Source organism: Corvus moneduloides, chromosome 6 (assembly GCF_009650955.1).
Source record: "Corvus moneduloides isolate bCorMon1 chromosome 6, bCorMon1.pri, whole genome shotgun sequence".
Taxonomy (NCBI): Eukaryota; Metazoa; Chordata; class Aves; order Passeriformes; family Corvidae; genus Corvus; species Corvus moneduloides.
The window spans coordinates 47296198-47316384 of record NC_045481.1 but is presented as its reverse complement, the minus strand read 5'-3'; the positions used below and the strand labels follow the sequence as shown (position 1 = coordinate 47316384).

Below are 20187 nucleotides of genomic sequence, written 5' to 3'. Positions count from 1 at the left end.
CAGCAGGTCTCGTGGCTTTGTAAGAGCTTGGCTGGGGCAAACTGGGCAGAGATTAGCTGTGGCCGCTCCCTCCTGAGTTGGTGGGGTGATACCTCTGAGCCCTGTTATTTCACCCCGGTGGTGGCAAAGAGCCCACCCCAGTAGTCCTCGATGCTCAGTCTGCATTTTGAGGGGCAGAACACGGGGCATGCTGGTGGCCGGTGCCCCCCCGGGCTCTGCCCTGCACCAGCATCGTTCTCGATGGCTGCAGGTGGCCTAGTACCACCTCAGTGCATTTTGAAGGGTGGCAGATGTGGTTTGGCATCCCCCGCCCCCACCGCACCTCCCAAAAGAGCAGTGGCCTAGCATATGCCCATCTTCCCCAGAAACGCCCAGCTCGGAGGGATGAGTCCCCCAAACTGGAGGTGTCCTGGGGCCAGGGAGAAACACAGGGCTGGGGAGCTGCCACGGCCCCCCTGGGCGGGGGTGCACAATGAAACCCCCGTGGTGACAGAGGGTGGGCGGCCGAGGTCCGTGAGCAGCCGAGCCCTGCGAGGAACTCGGGGTCGGCTGCCTGGGGCTGTGCGTGTGTCCCCCCTCTTCCCCCCCACTCCACTCCCCTGGGAGGAAAAAAAAGCCAGAAAACCCGGAAAGAGCAAAAAAAACCATCCAGCAGAAGGAAGTTAAAGGCAGTCCAGAAGAAGCACGCACGGCCGGGCAGGCATCTCGTGACGGATTTCACAGTGTTTATTCCCCTTTCCCGAGGGCTGAGTCACGGCCCGAGGCGCCGGGGGTCAGCCCGGGGGGGCCGTGAGGCGGCGCCCCCGGCCCGGCGCCCGCTCCCCGCCCCGGCCCGCCCTCACGTGACGCCGCCGGTTGCAATTTTAGACCGTCAGCTGACTCCAGAAATCCGTGGAGAGGGGCCGCTCTGCCTACAAAAACAGGGACGGAAAGCGGGAGCTGCGTCGCGGCCTGTCGGCTTCGGGACCTCCAGCCTCTGACCCCTCGCCGCCGCCGCCACCAGTGCCATCGCCGCCATGGGGCCCCGCGGCCTCCTCCTGCTGCTCGCCCTGGCCGGGTCCTGCGCCGCCCTCGTCAGGTGAGACGAGGGGGTTCCTCAGGGGCTGCTGAGCCCCCCGGGTTGGGGGAGACGTGGGACATGCACCCCCGGTGCTGCTGCAGCGGTGGCCTCTGAGCTCCTCTCACAGCCCTCCATACGGGGCGGCTCCCCCTCCATCAAAGCAAGGAGGGGGCTCCCCTACCGCCCCCCCATCCTGCCCATTAAGGGGCCTCACCCCAGCTTCCCTTACATCTGATGACCTCTAGCAGCCCCCCGGCCTTTCCCCCTATCCTCCGGCTTTGGGAAAAACACTGAACGCAGCACGGCGAGGGGGATCTAGCGTAGGGTACTGGCAGGAGCCCAAACCTCACCCACCTCGTATTGGCGCGTCCCCTGTTTTGAGCCCTGCTGCCCCCCTTCCCTAGGGATCCCTCCCCTACATATCCCCTCTAACAGGTGTGTGTTTGCCGTCCCCACACAGGATCCCCCTGACCAAGTTCCCCTCCATGCGGCGGATCCTGAGTGAGGCGGGCAGTGAGATCCCAGATATGAACTCCATCACCCAGGCGATCAAGTTCAAGCTGGGCTTTGCCGAGGAGGGTGGGCCCACTCCGGAGATTTTGAAGAACTACATGGATGTGAGTAACAATCCCCCCTTCAAACCACCCCCCCCACTGCAGCGGACCCCAGCACAGTGTTGGGCAAGTGGCTGTCACTTGTGGGGGTACCCATCCCAGGGGGTGGTGAGACATGCCAGCCTGCCACCAACCAGGAAGGCAAAGGAGGGAGAGATGTTGATCCTGTAGGACAGATTCGTGCACCCCCATGGCCTAGTGAGTGCATGCCAAAAGGTGCTTCCCATCATTACTAAACTAAAAATACTAATTCTAGTAATTATAACAACAACAACAACCAACCCGCTGCTACCCAAGCAGGAGCTTTTCAGTTTGTGACCTATTTCCTTTCCCCTTTGTCACTAATTAACAATCATAAATAGGGGCCTTATTATAGCTATATTATAATAATCTATATTATTATAATCTATAATAGGGGCCTCACTTACAACTCTTCCTAGCATCTTCTGGCCATTTGGACTCTACTTTTCGCAAGACAGGGGCATAAAAATCATGCTCCACTCCTTGAGGTGTTGGGTCATAAATGAGTGAGCACAGGATAGGGGAAGAAAGCTCAGACTGGGTACTAGCTTACAATGGGACTGGGAATGCAGGACTCTTCCTCTCTCTATCCTTTGTCTTCTGCGCTGCCTTGGAAAAAGCCACCCCATACCTCCACTTTCTTCTCAGCAACTTAGGGAGCAAAGGAACCTGTGTGGTGGCGGAAACAGAAGCCAGATAAAGGACATGAAGTTTGCCCTTGCCCTGCTGCCAGACATGTGTGGAGTTTGCTATTTCAGGGTTCTTCACTGGGCAGTGTCGGATGTGAGCGTTAGCTGGCAGAACGAAGCTGGGCCCGGATATTTCGGCATTAATTCAGGATATATTCCCCCTGCTGTCCTTCCCCAGGGCCTCTTGTCACCCAACCAGCACCGTCCTCTCCTGGGAAGGGCCACCGGTGTTTCAGTTGGCAGTGTTGAAAGCCAGGGCAAGCAGTTGTGTCACGGTGTTGTCTCTTGCAACCACAGCTCAGACTGCTGCTCAGGGCAGCACTGTTTTCCCTTGTCACAGGGCCACCAACCCAACCTGTGGTGGCAGATAAGGGACCACTGCGTCCCTCCCGGCCTGGCTGAAAATGCTTTTGCTGCCAAAGGAATTCTTGGGACAAGCCCTATTAGCCTGCCTCGTATGCTTCCTACCAGCCCTTGGGACCCTTCATGGGTCTATGTATGTGACAAATGGAACCCCTGTACTGGGGGTTAATTTTCAAGCCCCAGCAATAATTACAGAACGACTGGAAGCAAGTGCTGCCTCCCCATTATGGCTAATTGCAATGGATTGTTAATTACTCAGCGAGCAAGCCTTGCAAACTAAGCGCACAGGAGGTGAACAGCTTTGATAATCCTGTTTTCTTCCCTGCTCCCCACCCCCCCGCTTAATTAAGAACACAGGGGGTTTGGAAAGGCTACTGGCTGACATCCCTTGCTAGCAGCCTTCTCTCCAGGACCCTGAACCAGCTGCTCACCAGGCAGGACACAGCTCCCTGCCTGTTTGGGAGGACTGGGGAAAAATGAGTCCATGCAGCACCTGCCTAGCATTCTCCATTCATCCTCTTCTCTGTGGAGAGAGGGATACTTTGCCAACAACTCAGCCATTCAGGTTTCTTCCAGTCCCAGCAGAAATATAGTCTCAGAGCAGAGGGGTATCCATCTGTGCTATAGGGATTTCTCCCAGTCTTTCACCCTGCAGGCCTAAATCCACCTCTGGTGGTGCTGCTGATGCTCTTTACTCTCACCACTCCCCCAGTCTTCCAGCTCTCTGAGCATTTGTTTATTCCTCCCCACTGCCAGAGCTCACCAGCAAGCACCAAAACCCCCAGCAGCTGTACCTCCACCTGCAGTGGGCAGTGCTGCTGCTCACTGCAACCCACAGTTTCTCTGCGAAACCACGAGCAAAGCAGCTTCCCAGCCAGTTTCAGCTTTTCAATAACGCAGTTGTTTTGCTTGGCCTCCTTCCATCGTTTCTTCTCATCCTTGTAGAGAACTGCATGTTAGCCTGCAGACCTTCCCCTTTCTCTTCCCTGTCTCCCTGCCCCAAATGTCCTCCCCCGCACACACCCATCCCACTTGTCCTCGATTTATCCTTTTCACACCCGCTGTAATGAGTTGTGAACACTGAAGGGGAACCTCCCTTCCAGAGGACAAAGGCTGGGAACCTATCGGTGCCAAAAACAAGAGGAGGGCAATGTCTAGATAAGAAGCTGATCCTCTATTCACCTTTAAGAGATTTTTTGATCTTTAATCCCTGCTTTTGGCCAGCTGCCTCTGCTCATGGCTTCCTTCTTCTCCTTTGCAGGCCCAGTATTATGGTCCTATCGGCATTGGGACACCCCCCCAGAATTTCACTGTGATCTTTGACACTGGCTCCTCCAACCTCTGGGTGCCATCCGTGCACTGTTCCATGTTGGACATCGCCTGCAGTAAGTGTCATGGGTGCCAGACACCACTCAACAGCTTCTCCTTCCCTGCAAAATGCAGAGCCTTGCATTGCAAGAGGAGAAACTGAGGCAGCAGCATGAAAGGACTTGCCAGAGGCTGATGGGCTTTTTAGGGTCAGAGCTAGAAATACAATCCCAGCTTCCTGCACCCATCTTTAATTAGTCCTTTCCTAGATTTTTTCTTTTCCAAGTCACTCCCATACAGGGCCAAATCTTTTCCAACAGCTTCAGCCCTACAGCAGGGGAGCAGCATCATCAGTTGTGGTTTTTTTCCCCAATAGATTATAGACCCCAATTATAGACCAATGCTGCTGTTACCCCATTGCGCAAGGCTGACTTTTTTTAAGTCAGCCTCTTGCCAGATCTGATACAAACTGTCCTAGTTTCTGGTTTATTGCTGCACAGAGCATGTGTGTGCATGTTTATGGAGTTATAGTTAACGAGAGCCAGGTAGGCATAATGAAATGAGAATGTCTTAGGGACTACAATTTTTTTTTTATTCTGTGGCGTTCCTATGCAATAAACCTCCACAGCTGAAGATGTCAAACCTGGCTGTGGCAAAATGCTATTTAAAAGCCACTGGTTGTGCTGCTTAAGCAAAGTGAAGAAACCTGTGGAGTCAACAAATGCAACCATGAAAGGCATTCCACAGTGCTTGTTGGGAGTAGAGTGGAAGTTTGGACTTCTTGTAGACAGACCTTCTTTTTGCATATGTGAAATGAGATTTAGGACACCAGCAGGGTGGTGAGGTCCAGACCTGGTATGCCTAGGGGGTTCCTGTTTGTAGCAGGGAGCTGGTTTCTCAAGGCAGTGCCTTGAGAGGTGCTGGGACCAAAGGGCTCATTTTATGAATATGCAAAGAGCTTAACCTCCTGCCAGACTGGAATCCAAACTGGAACCCAGACAGCCTAGCTGGGAAACTCCTTGTGTAGTGCTGTTGCTTTGTGTAGGGCTCGGCTGGTTCATCCTCAGCTGCTGTCTGCACCACTCAGCAACCAGCCATGGGATTGCACTGGCCAGCTCATGACTTGGGAGGAGTCTGTGAAGGAGGAATCTGCCTGGCCATAAAACCAGGGGTAGCCTACAGCGCCAACCCATCCAAGGGGAAAAGCAGCTTAGACTAGGGGAAAGCCATTCTCCTCTGCAAATAAAGGAATACTTTGAATTCTTTCTGTACTAAAAACGATGTATGAAAAATTTCCAGCTACTCCTAGTAAAAGAAACAGATAAGTCTATGAGGTGAAAACGTTCATGCCCAGAGCAGCCTATATTTAAAGCCACCCTGGTTCTCCATGGCCTGGGGAGGAATACATTTTGCTCTGCTGACTAGCACACCACACCAGCCATATAACCTCTAGGCTTTTAATACCCAGTGGCCAAATCGGATTTAACAGCCTGAATTGGATCTGCCCACCTGATTCCCCAGACACTGGAAGTGCTTTGTTAAGCAGTCTAGGCTTGGCAAGCACTGGATTCAGGCCCACCTTCACATCATTGAGCATCCCTTTGTCCAGATAAGCTGGCTGGTGTGGGGTTAGGTATTGGGGAACCGTAGGTATAAAGGAGTGCTAATGTTGTGTGTCCCTTTGTGTCCCCCTTCCCGGCTGCAGTTCTGCACCACAAGTATGACTCCTCTAAATCCAGCAGCTATGTGAAGAACGGCACCAAGTTTGCCATCCGCTATGGGACAGGGAGCCTTTCTGGGTTCCTGAGCCGAGACACAGTCACGGTGAGTTACAGCTGCCCCTGCCCCGTGCTGCCCCAGACTGCTTTCAGTAGAGTGCTCGGAGCTGTTAGATTTCAATGGGTCTCCTTTCTTGAGTGTCCTGCTCGGACAGAACATCCTTCAGTGCTGTGTTTCCAAGTCCTTTGAAATTACATGGTGATGATGACTCTTAAGGTAACAATAACCATGGCAGGCTGAGAAGGGAGAAGGTATTCATCTGCAGGTCAGCAGGCTGGGAGTGGGGACTGGTCATATGGTGCCCTTGTAAACATGGTCTCTGGCCATCCCTCCCACCCTTTTCCTGGTGACCCCAAAAACTTACCAGCCCAAGCACATGCCAACACCACTCACAGACTGCTGGTGGTGCCCAGCTTGTTTTTGGCCAATATCCACACACTAGTGGATGCCCACATGGGCAGCTGCCCAAACACAGACCCATCCTGGTCTCGCGTCAAGAACTCGTGCTTATGCTTGTAAAGGCTGGGTAACACCGTGGGGGGAGGTTCCCCAGCAGTGTTCAGGGTGCAGCATGAGTTAGCTGGGTGGTGGTTGCTTCACAGTTTGCTTTTCAGCAAGCAAAGGCTGAGCTTTCTGTCCTGTGAAGGACGAGTGCCTTTCATGACTTCCTCCCAGGTACAGATGCTTGGGAGAGTTTGCCAGCTGCCAAACGTCAGGGGTGCATGTGCTCTCAGATTACTCGCTCTCCTGGCAGGGATAAGAGCATATGTTTGCTTTGCAGGGGGGAAGAAACAAAGCAAAAGTTTTGAATAAGCACATAAATCTGGAGATTTGGAGGTTTCTGTTTAGGTTCAGCTGAAGAGTATTGGCTTACCAATTTCATCAGAATCAAAAATATCCAAGAAAAGCTTAAAAGTGTATGACTCTTGCAAGATGCACTCTTTAGCCCATCCTTACAGCATGAAGATTTCAGGCTAGCCTGGAAGCATCAGCTATTGCCTCTATGCTGCATCCAAAGATGGCAAACAGCAAACTTCATTGTCCTTGGGAAGTGTGGGCTTAATGCAAGGGCTGAAATGAGTCAGAAAGAAAATTGCAGTTTTTTCTCTTTTTTTGGTTTGTAATTGTCACCATAGTGCCTGTTTGCTAATTAGCTCTTCACTTCCCGGCAGCTCAGAGGAAGGATTTTGTGCCTCGGTTTGTTTGGGAAGTGGGGATGGCTTTTGGCAGACAGCACAGCTTGTAGCATTTGGTTTCTGTCCGCACAGAAGCAAGAGAAAACTCTTGCATGGAGCTGAGCAGTGTCCCTCTTGTAGTAGGCAGGAGCAGGCGTGACTCTGAGGGTCGGGGAACTTCAGAGGACATGTTGTTCATCAGAGGATGTGTCCTGGACACCAGGACACATCCTCTGATGCACAACATGTCATGGCAAGCTCCCAGTCAGGTGTAGTCTTTAAAGACATTGAAATAACCTTCAGGGCAACCCTCTTGGTTCCAGCCATTCTGGTGGGTGGAAGCAGGCACAGCAACCTCTGGCAGCACTGACATCTGACCAAAAGATGCTTGTTGGCAGGTAGTCCTGAGTCCCTCAGCCCTGAATGTTTTTTCGAGAGGGTGATGAGCTCATGTCAAACATGCTCTCTCGTTCTGTGGAGGAGCGATGCCCTGTAGCACCGCACTCCGCAGTGCTGCTTGCTCTCCAAAGAGCGGGTTCAGCCAGCCCTCTGCTGCTCAGGCATCTCATCCCTTTATCACAGCCCAACCTTCGGATGTCCTTCAAGGACAGCAGAGGAAACTTAGCTGGCCGTGGGGCACAAAGTCTCTCCCATGACTGCAGTGCAGATACACTGCACAGGAGATGACTTTCCTTGCCTCTCCCTTGTGCCTCTGTACCCCAAGCCCTGATGGCAAGCTGTGCTACAGAGGCCCTCACCTCTTGGCCTGCCTTTGCCTTCCAGTGCTTAACTCCTGGCTGAGGCCACTAACAAGGTAGCTAGGCGAGCTGCGGAGCGCCGACACCCATCTGCAAAGTGCTGGAGGGTGGCCACCACACGGCCATCCACTGGTCATGATTTTTGGTTGCTCAGTGTCTGGACACGAGCCAGCCAAGGGACAGAGACAAAGGATCTGTCACCTGGCAGGAGCACTCTGCTAAAGATGGTCTTGGGTTTCAGCCCTGCTGAGGACCAAGTGCAGGCAGGGTCTGCTGAAAATCCATGACTGGGCAGAAATCTGCCTCCCCCTTGGGATGTGCAAGCAGAGCAATATTCAAACAAACCTGACACTCAGTGTTATCAGTCCACTGCATTTTACTTTTCTTTAAGTAGCAGCTTCATTGAACTTTCTGGGCTGCTGAGGACCAGTGGTGCTGAGGGGTGGCTTTTGTAAACCTGGAGTGTACAACTGGGGCAGGCGCTGGCGAGCGGATGCATTGCCATGTGCTCCTTCCCCCCACATCCTGTCCTGTGGCTTTTAGCTTTCGCAAGGCTCGATCGCCCTTTCCTAGTGCAATCCTCCAATACCATTAAAGGCAGCACTGCTGTCCCAGCCTTGCACTGTCTAACCCTAGGGGGATATTAGTAATTTGCAGGGATCGTTATCTGCCATCAGGTAGGAGAGGCCAGCTTGTCAGTCCAGCCTGGCTCACTACAGGGCTGCTAGCTGCAGGCTGAGAGGCTGAAATTGTCCTAGCATGGATGCTAAAATTGCCTGTGGTCAGTCAGAAGCTCACAAGCCCTCTGAACTGCTAGAGCCAGAAGCTAGCAGGTGCATCCTGCTCCCCATCAGCAGAGCTATCCTCCTTTATCTGATCATTTTCTTTCTGGGGATCTGCTCTCCCAAGGCGTTTCAGCTTTCTAGTGGGGAATGCCAATCCTTCTCATGGCTGGCAAGGGAGGTGACCTTTGAATTCTCAGTACTCTGCTTGCTATTTTTGTGCTTCAGGCTCAACCTCGCTTTCTTGGCTGGGTCTGCTCCCCTTTCACGGGAGGTCTCTGCAGGCTGGTGGCTCTTCCGAGAGATTCAGCAATATCCCAGGGATGTTTCTTATCTAGGGGAGATCACAGGGGTTTGTGGGCAGAGGTGAGAGGGATTTGTGCTCCCAACTGAGGATGGTGCAGCACCCAAGGAGGTAGGATACACAGATGACTTAGAAGATGTCCAGAGTGGGGAAGGGGATTAAAGGCACAGTGCAAGAGCTTTTCAGACTAGGAGGAAACGGTGAAGTAGGTTATAGGGGAGGAGATGTAGGAAGGACAAATGGATATGGGTCCTCTGTGCAAAGAGGAGAGGCTGCAGAACAGCAAGGACACTGCAAAAGGCTTGAAGGATTCTCCGGCCCTTAGAAGTATGCTGGACTTTGCAGGGACTCAGGAGGTTCCACTGAGCCAGAGTTGCCAGTCTCAAACACTCCCCTGACAAGAGCGGCAACAGGGTATCTGGTTTCTGCAGCTGCCTACAAATGCAATAGTGAAAGCAGGCAGGAGTGTGGCAGCACACTGAGGGACGTGCTACAGCCTGTGTTCGATGAGGTTCTGTTACCACCCAGGTCCCCTGAGCCAGTTTTCCTTACAATCTGCTTTTCCCTTCCCTCCCTATCTCCCCACAGCTTGGTGATTTGAAAATCCCGGATCAGACCTTTGGGGAGGCCACAAAGCAGCCAGGCATGACATTCATCGCTGCCAAGTTTGATGGCATCCTGGGCCTGGCATATCCAAGGATCTCTGTGGAGCAAGTTGAGCCTTTCTTCGATAACATCATGAAACAGCGGCTGGTCAGCAAAAATGTATTCTCTTTCTACCTAAACAGGTAGTGTTGGGTTTGGTGGCACACGTCTGGTTGTGAGGGCAAGCCCAGTGGGCTTTTCTCTGTTTCCCAGTAGCACCTCTTGTCATCTGCTGTTTTACACTCTGGACAGCACTTCCCAGTTGGGGAAGTCTCAGCAAGTTCTGCCTTGCAGGAGCAGCCAGGCCAAAATCTCTTAAGTTTGTTGCTCTGAAGTAAGGAGAAGGGAAGTAGAAATGCAGCTCTTTTACTGATAAAAAGCTGGGTGGATCTGTGACCAGATTTCTTAACTGATGAATAGACAGAGGATGTTTCTAGAGGAAAGAGGAGTAAAAATAAATAGGGCTGTGATCATGAGATTGCTGCTAGTGCAGTCCCCTTTAGAGAGGTAAACAGCCCCAGTCTGCTGCCAAAATCCATAAGCCATGTGGTCACTACCGTGTTGCCTCCCAGGCAAGGGTGCCCCCCATCAGTCATCGCTAATGAGGAGTCTAATGCTCTCTCACCACCCTGGGAAATCCTCCTCTGCAGCTGCCAGCACCTTCCCACCCACTGCTGCTCCCCACAGGACACCCCATCACTTTTCTGGCACTGCAGCAGCCACTCTGAACTACTTCAGCCCAAAAAGTAGCATGCTAAGAGTAGGGAGGGCAGAGAGGGCTGCTGCTGGCCATTCAAGCACCAGCCCTCCCCCATCACCATATTTCTTCCCATCTGCTCAGCAGTGAGCTCTTACCTGATGGTAACCTTGAGGATTCACTCCAAGGCTGCTGGTTGGCAGAGTTGAGTGCAGATAACCTAACCCTGCATCAGCTGTGTCCAGCCCTGCACAGACACTTTTTACAGGCTCATTTAGGAAGTCCTTGTGTCGGTGCTCAGTTCCCCTTTGCCATCCCCCTTCTCTGCCACAAGTTTCTTCAGGTTTTTTGAGAAAGTACCAGGTGGAAAGCTGCAGGATGCTTTGGCTGGGGCCATTTCCCCATCCCAGCCTATCTCACAGTATCTGCCCTTCTAGTGACATAACATAGCACAACGTAAGTCTGTTTCCAATACTGTTAATGCTATGCTTCACCCCCCAAGCACCCCAGCAAGTATTTTGGGGGCACTTGAAGCAGGTTGTTCTTGCCCTGCCCTTGATGTTCGTTCACAGGTTTGGGTATTGTTTTTCAGAGACCCCTCTGGTGTCCCTGGTGGTGAGCTGCTCCTGGGAGGGACCGACCCCAAGTACTACAAGGACGAACTGACCTGGTATAATGTCACACGCAAAGCCTACTGGCAGATCCACATGGACGCGTAAGTTCCCCATCCACCTGACTGCATGCGTGCGGTCACATGTGCAGACAGCGTATGCCTGAGGCTGGGCTGAGACCCTCCTCGGAAAGGAATCATCTCTACAACACATCCACACCAAAAATAGCAGATTAAAATCCCACCCTAGCGCTGGGTTGTTTGTTGCTGGAAGGAGACGAAAGGCAGAAGCCATAGGGAGATATCCTGCAAAATCCTTTCCTCTTGTTTATGGCTTGACCCTTGAAAATGCCTACTGCATCCTTGCGAAGCGGGGGAAAAATGCCAGTGTGTCCTCCTTGCAGGCAGGGCGAGCCCCACAGATTAAATCCCAGCTTTGCTCAGTTCTCAGCAAGGTCTGAGCTGCATGACTCTCCTGCACACAGCTCCAGAGGAGCAGGATGAGGCCTCAGGAAGCCAGCCCTTGACTGAAGGGCACGGCACAGCAATCAGCACACATTGTTGGAGGCAGAGGGGAGGAGAGCAGGCTGAGCTGACGGCCGCCAGCCCCGCGGTCTATTCTGAGCTTTCCCACGTGATGGGAACTTAAAAGTGGCCTGTGATCAGAGTGTGTCCTTTTCCTGGGAATTGCATCCCTCCCCAGCGCAGCGTTTTAGTTCTCATTTTCCCCCAGTCCTGCAGCATCGGCAGAGTATGGCAGACCCTTGGCTAGAAGGCTTTGTCTGTCTGCACTGCTGTGAAATGTGATGCAGGTGAGGAAGCCAAGCAGCCCCTGGCTTGCCTTTTCTCTGTACAGGAGCCCTTCCCTTGCCCATGGCTGTCTCACCACCCCTTTAACCCTTCCTTCTTCTGCAGTAGCACAGGCCATACAAGTCCATAATTCATTGCCCTTCCCTCTCTCCTATGTCCATTGGCTGCGGCGCTAGCTCTGTGTGCAGGTAGCAGGCAGGGTACGCAGGCAGCATGCAGGCTCTCTGCAGAAATGCAGTTACACTTTAAGGCACCTGCTCAGTCATGAGCAGATGAGAGGGAGCCAGGGCGGCTGTGCACTGACTTCGTGCTGCATCAGTGTTTCTGAGCATCTGTCCTTTCTGGGTGTCTGTCACAGCCCTCCCTTGCCTGCCTGCGTACTGCTTCCTGCAGCCTTCACTGGGAGGCCTCTAAGGGTTGTCTAATGTCTGAGCATCTCTCCCCAGGGTGGATGTTGCCAACGGGGCGAGCGTGTGTCAGGGGGGCTGCGAGGCCATCGTGGACACGGGAACCTCACTCATCACAGGCCCCACCAAAGAGGTGAAGAAGATACAGGAAGCCATTGGTGCAAAACCACTCATAAAAGGCGAGGTGAGGCCGGGCTGGAAATGTGGGAGTCTGTGCCCATCACAGTATCAATGCTTACACCCTACTTTGTACCCAGATGCTTGTTGAGACCTACTCTTCTGCTCCCTCTGATCTTTGTTCCCACCCTGTGCTCCTGGAAAAGCCACTGGCACAGCAGGGACCCCTTCATCTTCTGACCCTGGGTAGCATTCACCACTCTGCTCATGCTTGGTAGAAAGCCCAGGTCCCATTTTGGGAAGCTTTGAGTCACCTCTGCCACCCATCTCTGGGAGGTGGAAGAGAAGGGATCTGAGTTGCAGCTGAGGCCAAGGATTCACATTAATGTGAGTCCAGAGACACTTTGATAAAAGTTTATTTCATGCAAATGGCAACCCTTTCCTGCCAAGTTTTCAACCATCAAAGCTAATCTCACAAGGCTCTCTCTTCTCCCTAAAATTGTGGAAGAATATGGATTATAAAGACCCTGTAGAAAAAAATGCCCTGCTCTGAAAGCCCTCCCAGATCAGAGCCATGAGCACTTGTAGGGCTCTGCAGTGTCAGAGCCCCCCAGCTGCAGCAACAGTTGGCTTAGACCTGCCAGCATCCCCAAGACTTGCCACTGTTCACACAACTGGCTTTGTTCATTACACGGTGAATCCCTGTGTACTGAGCCCCAGCTGCCTCTCCTTTGGTAAAAACCGCCAGCCATGCCACATCAGCTGTGGCATCCTGGGACTCAGCAGAGCCAGAAGCTGAATCCAACATCTTTGGCTCCATGCCTATCCATAAAGCCCTTCTTGCCCCTCAGCTTGGAGCCCTAGGCAGGCAGCAGCCTACCCCAGCTCAAGCTTCTCTTGCACCCTGAGATGAGCTGGTTTTGGGGAAAACCACAGCAAAGATGTGATTGTGCTCAAGGAAGACTGAGAGTGTGGGAGGTCCAATCTAAAGCCTTTACTGTTGCAATTTCAGTACATGATCCCCTGTGAAAAAGTGCCAGCACTGCCTAACGTCACAATGACACTAGGAGGGAAGGCCTTCCAGCTCACAGGAGAGCAGTATGTCCTCAAGGTATGTCCAGCCAGATTTTTCCAGCCTTACGCTTCTTCCCCAAGGCCTGGCTTTTGCTTCCACTGCTCCAAAACACAAGAGCAGCCGAAGCAATGCTGGAGCTGGTGCTTGGGAAGAAGTCTGAAGGGTTGGGGTGTCAGGGTGGTGGGCACTTCAGGTGGATCCAGGTAACCTCATTGAAGTCTCACAGGAGTGAGACCTTCTACATAATGCTTGTGAGGGATAGCAGAATGGTTGAGGAAGGGGAGGCAAGCTGTTGCATCACTTTCTACAAACATTTAGCTCTTTCCTGCTGCATTGTGGTGCCTTGAGACCAGCCTTATTATAGCAGAGACCACCAGCCTGTCATTTAAGCCATCAGAATCAGCTTGCAGGGACCATCTTGTGCAGACCTTCACCAATGGCTTTAATCCAGAGCTGTGTGGACTGGGAGGTTTATGGTCATGTGCAGCTTTGCTTGATGCTTTAGTGCTTAAGGGAGGGGGAGCTGGGTTTGGAGCCATAGAAGCAGTGAGTTGGGAGTCACCTTTGCAATTTGTGGATCTCAGTCTGGGAGAGGCTGAAGCAAAGGCAGCCTTGCAGGTGTTCTTGCCAAGCCTGCAAGGTTGAGGGAAGGGAACGACCTGCTTAGATTGAAGCTCTCACTCTTCTTTCTAGGTTGTTTCAGGATCAGAGACAGTATGCCTAAGTGGCTTTTCAGGCCTGGACATCCCACCCCCCGGGGGCCCTCTCTGGATCCTGGGAGATGTCTTTATTGGACCCTACTACAGCGTCTTTGACCGTGATAACAACCGTGTTGGCTTTGCCCCAAGTGTCTAAACACCTGACCCCCACTGCCTCTGCCACACACGCACTTACACACACGGGAGCCATAGACAAAGGTTACCAGTATTAGAAACCCAGTGAGTGGAAAGGAGAAAAAAAAAAAAAAAAAGGAAAAAGAAATGGAACTAGATTTAAAATTACATGGAAAATAGTCATTAGTGCCCTGCTAGCTACTTTTTCCACTCTGTTGAGTGGTGCTGGGAGGTCTCTAGCTGACAACTCCAGCTGGAGTAGTCCCTTGCTTTACTGCTAGTTCTTCCAGTAGTTCTTTTTCAGAATGATTCTCAGAGCTGAACAAGGTCCTCTCACATCTCCCAGCACTGATGTCCTTCCTGGGGGGGGGGGGGGGGGGGGGGGGGGCAGCTCAAGCCAGCCCCTGGCACGTCTGTTCCTGCAGAGAGGCTGTGCTACTGCTCTTGGGTTTGGATTTCTGTGTTGGGAGAGAGGGACAAGGGAAGGCTGTCTTGCACATTAGTTCTTACTGCTTTTTCACTCATGAAGTGGGGGAGTGGATGGCAGGGAAGAATCTGTCTTTTTGACCCCTACTTGGCAGGTAAGGCAGTGACCAGTAGGTCATTTCTCAAGGAGTTTGTCATGGTTTGGTCCTAGGAGAGCATGTCCTGGGCTGGAGCAATGGGGAAGCACAGTAGTGTGCCCAGGGGATGAGTTTCAGAGCCTGAGGGCTCTGGTGGTTTGTTTTGTTTAGTGATGGCACTAGTGAGAGAGCTGGGAGGCATGACATCCACGTGCCTGACATAACGGGACAAGGGTTTGTAGGGGGGCTCTAGCCAGTGGGACTTTTCAGTCAGTATGAATATTAAGGGGGTCAAGATAGGTTATAATAGAGGTTACTTGAATTCAGGGCCATGAAGGTGCAGCCTGCTGCTGAGCAAAGTCATGTGGCACAAGTTCTCTCGAGTTTAGTGACCTTCTCCCAGGTTCCCCAAACAGCAAATCTTCCCAGCTTCATCCACAGCCAGTCAGTTGAGAATAATGTTTCCTAAAGCAACTAAGTGATCTACAAGCTGAAATCATACTGATAAAATCCATGTTTGTCAGCCTCATAAGACCTTTTGGAAACATGATTCACAGCATTTTGAGCTGCCCAAAACTCAAGAGACAATTGGCAGAGCCAGCAAACCTCCTGGGCAGGAGGATGGCATGGCAGCTGCTGGATTTGCATTCACTTTCCCTGCTGCCCTGTCCCAAAATCCAGCTGCCTTTAACACCCTCTGTACCTGCTTTCCACTTTACTAACGCTGGTGAGTTCTGTTCGTGTCCAGCTGTGTTGCAGACAGAGTGAGGCACAGTCCTGCTTCGGAGAGGTTGTAGCTGATTTAGCTGTGCACACAGATCCTCCCAGAGAGCCGGGATCTGTGCATGCGGAGCCTTGGTGTCTTGCTGGGCTGGCACTGGTAGGCAAACACTGGTGGAGCTGGGTGGATGATAAAATGAGTTTTAAGCAGTGCTGGAAAGCCAAAGAGAGCCTGCCAAGAATCCCAGCCCCTGTGCTGGGAGTAAGACTCTCTTCACTTTCCCAGTGTGCTGGATCAGGTCCTGAAGTTACGGGAGTGGCAGCAGATAAGGAGCAAAGCTGAGAGTGGCGAAAGGATAAGATAAGCAGCAGCCATGACCCCAGACCAGGCTAAACAGATGGCAAAATCCTGGCTACCCAAAATTCACTGATAATCCTGCCAGCAGTAGCAATGGGGCCAAGAAATTTTCTGAGAAAGGTCTTTGGGCAGTGAGTGAATAAGACAGTTTTGCCCCATGAAATAAATTTGGCATTGTAACCATGCTTCACCTTGGAGGGGTGTGGCATGGACAGGGGGACAGGCATAGGCACACATGACACACATGCATCGTCCCCTACAGCCCCAGATGTGACAAATGCTGCTCCCAAAGCTTGCTTCTGCCTGCTCATAATCTTCACCTAGAACTCTGCATCTGGACACCAAAGGACATCTGTTGTAGACTGGCCAGAGAACAGTAGCATGTTACCAAAAAAAAAAGTAATCTTCATTAGCTACTCCAAAATCAGCAAATATTCAGCACCTCTCCAGAGATCTTCAGTTTCACACCAGTTAAGTGCTCAGAGCTCCTGCAAGTTCTGCTGCATCGCTTCCCAGCCGCAGGATTTCTTCAGCAGGGCGTCACAGAGTCAGCCTCTTGGGTACCTGCTGAAACAGACCTGATGTGAGGGGGAAGCTTGACACGGACCTGGCAGTGGGTTTTGAATAGCATCAGATTTAAGAGGGATGTGCAGCACAGCCCCAGACAGAGCCCTTGGGCCATGGCTGTGCTGGGCGTCCGCTGCCTCCCGCCGCGTGCGTGGTCCCTGCACAGTAACTCCAGGTGGGCTGATGTGTGTCAGCAGGCAGGAGGCGGCTGCCTGGGGAAAGAGCACAGCCCAGAGTGATGCCCTGAGCAACACGCTTTAGGATAAGCTGGAGGACCAGTTCACTGCAGTCTTCCCTGAATGGGTCTCCTCCCCTTGTTCTTTTATTTGCATTTTTAAACCCATGTCTAATCATGTGACTGGTTCTTTAAAATTATTTTGCTGTCAGAATTAATTGTCTCTTCATATAAAATTGAAAAGAAAATACAGTATTTTCCCCTTTAATTCTGAGAGTGGTCTTTCTTTTTGCAGTTTGAGATACCAAACTCTTTGTCAGCATCCAGAGACTGTCTCCCTGATCTATTGTCTCTGGACAACTGGTTGCCCACTTGTGTGGATTCGTGTGTTTCAGAAGGGCTCCTCCCCTTCTCTCTGATAAGGAAACATGCTAGGAGCCTGTTGGATTTGTCTTTTGCAATGGATTAAAACGCAAGGTGACATGACAGTGCCATCTGCCTGACCCAGCACCACTGGGGCAGCGAGCACTCCCAGCATCCCTGCTAGCCTACAGCCTTCTCCTGGGACCACACCTCCCCAGTGGAGTATTGCCAAGGGTAGTCCATTAACAGGGAACTCAGGCTGTCCCCTGGTCCTCTGGACCAGTTAGAACAAGCTCCTGTTTAAGGTTAGAACAAGTTCCTGCTTAGGCTTTGGAGTGGTCCTGAAGCAGCCAAGTGGAACTTCAGCTTCTAAGTTTGGCCTAAAATCCACTAAGGTGTGATGTCTGGGGAAGTCCCGGAGCCCAGTGATGAACATGGTGTGAGGTTTTTTCAGTAATGTAGGAAAAATCCGTCCCTCTTGCTTAGCTGTGTAATTTTTAGTCCTAGCACTGCTGTATGAGAGCTGGAGACTCTGAAGCAGAATGAAGGCCCCATGTGCCAGGTGGAAGATAAGAGCTAATCCCTACTTTGAAAAAAGCATCATCTACATAAGCAAGATGGATGCAGCCAAGTCCCATCCCATCTTCTGAGCGCAGATCTAAGCACAGAGAGAGCTTAGCTGATTTCCCTACTGGCATGTCCTGAGTTTCTGTTCCCCCCAGATGCCTAAATTCCCCAATCAGCTGTTCTCCTATGTTAAAGAGATGGATTTAACCCAAAAGGGCTGGCTGGATCCTGAAAACCAATCATGCAGCCCACTGTTCCTCAATAGCCCAAGGGGAGAAAAGTCATTTGCTGCCAAATACTTATTGACAGGAATATGAGGGCCCTGTTTCTGCTGGGGGGATTCTGCCTAAGTCTTCAGTCATGCCTTGTGTACTGAATGTTACATCCCAGTGGGAACAATCACAGGCTTGATCTTGGCCAAGAGCTAGAGAAGCCAAGAGCCAGAATTGCCCACCCCTTCTTTTCCAGCAGGGAGCAAAGCACGCCCGTGCCCCAGGAGTAGCCTGAATGCAGCCCCACACTATCTTGCCCAGAAAGTCCTCAGGTTTACTTCAGCCTCCCTGTTTACTGCACCATCTCTGCAGAACTCCATGCACATGACAATTTGGGATCTCACTCTTCATTAAATGTCTCCATTGATGCAAAGAACATAAAATTTTTCATCACATCCCCTTAAGTAGTAGGGTGCTTGGCTCTGACCCCCAGGGCTGTCTTCATGGGCCTGATCCTTCTCCAAGTAATTCTGCTTAGGGCTTTACCAAAAGCCCGTTAACACAAGGACCTGCCCAAGGAGAGGGAGGATGAGACCCCTCGTTTATGGAAATGACTTGCTCATCTGGTTGGCTCAGCAATTTGTTCATTTGGGAAACTATTTTTACTCACCATGAATGACTAAGCACATCGTTTTGGGGGCTGATGGCTTTTCCTTTTTCCGCTCTTTCTTGGATTTATTTATTTTTAGGTTTCTTTGGGAGGGAAGAGAAGCGGAATGCAGAATGAAAGCTCAGAGAACAGAAGACAGAGATCAAGAGAGAGTGGGAAGATTGGATTTACCCCTCTGAGTCTCAGGCTGCCTTACTGCTTATGGAACTTAGCAACCTACTGAGGAATTTTATAGGGGTAATAGGAAAGGAGCATTCAGGAGGCTGTGGACTTTTTCCTTCAGAAATAAAAAAAAATCAGGGTCAGGTTCTGCTAGTGGTTTTCTGAAGAGCTTGAGTAGGATTTGAGACGGAAGATTTTCTCACAGGTCTTACAGCGCTTGATTATGCTACAGCCCACATGTCTCTAACGTGATTACGGGAGATTGGCTTTGGGGCAGGAAACATCCTTCTGTTCTGTTTGTCCCGTGCTTACCACAAGGGGAAGCCAGCCTTGATGCCAAAGTAATGCCGGTGATTATTCATACTCACCCCACCTTTTATTTGAAAGGAAAGTAGTCCTAGACCGTATGGTTGAGGGCGTGCATGCATGACCTTTGAAGATCCCCAGAAAGTTGGAGGAGAGTTAAAATAATGCAGAATATTGAGGGGTTTTATTCCTTGCATCATTTTTATGTCAGTTCCCTGGGGGAAGGGTCACATGAATGGTTTTTGAACCAGTGATGCTGCATGTATGCCACTGTGGTCTACATAATAAACCTCTCACCACTCACACTTAATGTCGAGGAAGATGATGAATCACTCCCCCAAAGACCAAAAAGTGCTCCACAAACTGTAGGGATGACCTAGTACCTGGAGAAGAGGAAAAGCAGCCATTCAACCTCCCTGACCTTTCAGTCCTTTTCATACCAGGGAACATGACTGTCTCTGTTGATCTCACATTCCCCTACACCACTCTGCTGCCTCCTCTTGCCTTCTTGAAACCCCCTCTGACCTTTTTTCTCTGCTCACCCTCTATCCCTGCCTTAAGAAGAGGAGCAGCCCTACCCACACAACTTTCCCCAGACAAACGAACAGCAGGCTCATCAGTAGCTCCAGTCTGCATCGATGGGGTTTCATTGTTCCTCCTGAGCCTGCAGGGAGGATACTCTGCACAGTTGAGTTTGTCCAAGCCCTCCAGAAAAGCTGACGACAGCTGGCCATGGCTCTGCCTCTCCTGCAAACCTCTTAATCCCACAGGAGTATCAGTCTCACCCTAGCACTGCCTCTGTTTCTTAGCAGCTTCTTGGAGAGAGACCTGGGTCTCATCACAGGCTGTAGCACTAATAAAACCTCCTTTACTTTGGCAGGACCCAACGCCACTCCAGCAGCAATAAATCCTGAACCAGAAGGCAATTTGTCCTTTTTTAGCCAATGCAGGCACCTGCAGAAGGATTAAACTGGTCTCATGGAAACTGTACCCCCTCCAGCCTCAGAGACCTGTGGATGTGCAAGAAGTTCCCCCACATCACACCAGCCCAGGGGGATGAACACGGCATGGGTGCCCCTACACTGGAGCCAAACCTGCCTGTGAAGAGCTGAGTGAATTACATCCTTATTTCTTAGCTCAGCACTTTGCGGGTAGGCTTAAGGCATTTCCAGAGGATTTCCCTTCTCTTGCAGTTTCTGCTCACACAAACTTTTGTTTTACCCACCGTATTTCCACTGCCCTGGGGATTTCTCTGCTACCCTTCCCCAGCGCCACAGCTGAACTGCCTGCTGCAACAAGGCCACCTGCGCCAGGCTATGTCACTGCGGGGGGACATGGAGTGTCCTTCTGTCCTCACCCTCCCTGTGCCACAGCTGCATCCTCCTGAATGACCTGCAGGCTGTCCCTGCACGGCACCAGCTGCTCTCCATCATCACGTCCCTGGGGGGACGCTACTGCAGCACCCTAGGACTGGGAT

At 51.6% G+C, this 20187-nt stretch overlaps 1 protein-coding gene across 1 annotated transcript; it reads left to right on the top strand.

Moving 5' to 3' along the window:
- Positions 1-727: 727 nt before the first annotated feature.
- Positions 728-16057, top strand: CTSD (cathepsin D). The gene is made up of 9 exons (XM_032111044.1): positions 728-1078; positions 1521-1677; positions 4009-4132; positions 5761-5879; positions 9442-9641; positions 10788-10910; positions 12062-12206; positions 13152-13250; positions 13908-16057. The coding sequence occupies exons 1-9, from the start codon at positions 1017-1019 to the stop codon at positions 14067-14069; spliced, it is 1191 nt and encodes a 396-aa protein (XP_031966935.1). The 5' UTR covers positions 728-1016; the 3' UTR covers positions 14070-16057.
- Positions 16058-20187: the final 4130 nt, after the last annotated feature.

Coding starts and splice junctions, on each gene's coding strand:
- CTSD (XM_032111044.1), top strand. CDS start 1,017: ATGGGGCCCCGCGGCCTCCTCCTGCTGCTCGCCCTGGCCGGGTCCTGC. Junction 4,133..5,760: donor CATGTTGGACATCGCCTGCA/GTAAGTGTCATG, acceptor TCCCGGCTGCAG/TTCTGCACCACAAGTATGAC. Junction 13,251..13,907: donor GAGAGCAGTATGTCCTCAAG/GTATGTCCAGCC, acceptor TCTTCTTTCTAG/GTTGTTTCAGGATCAGAGAC.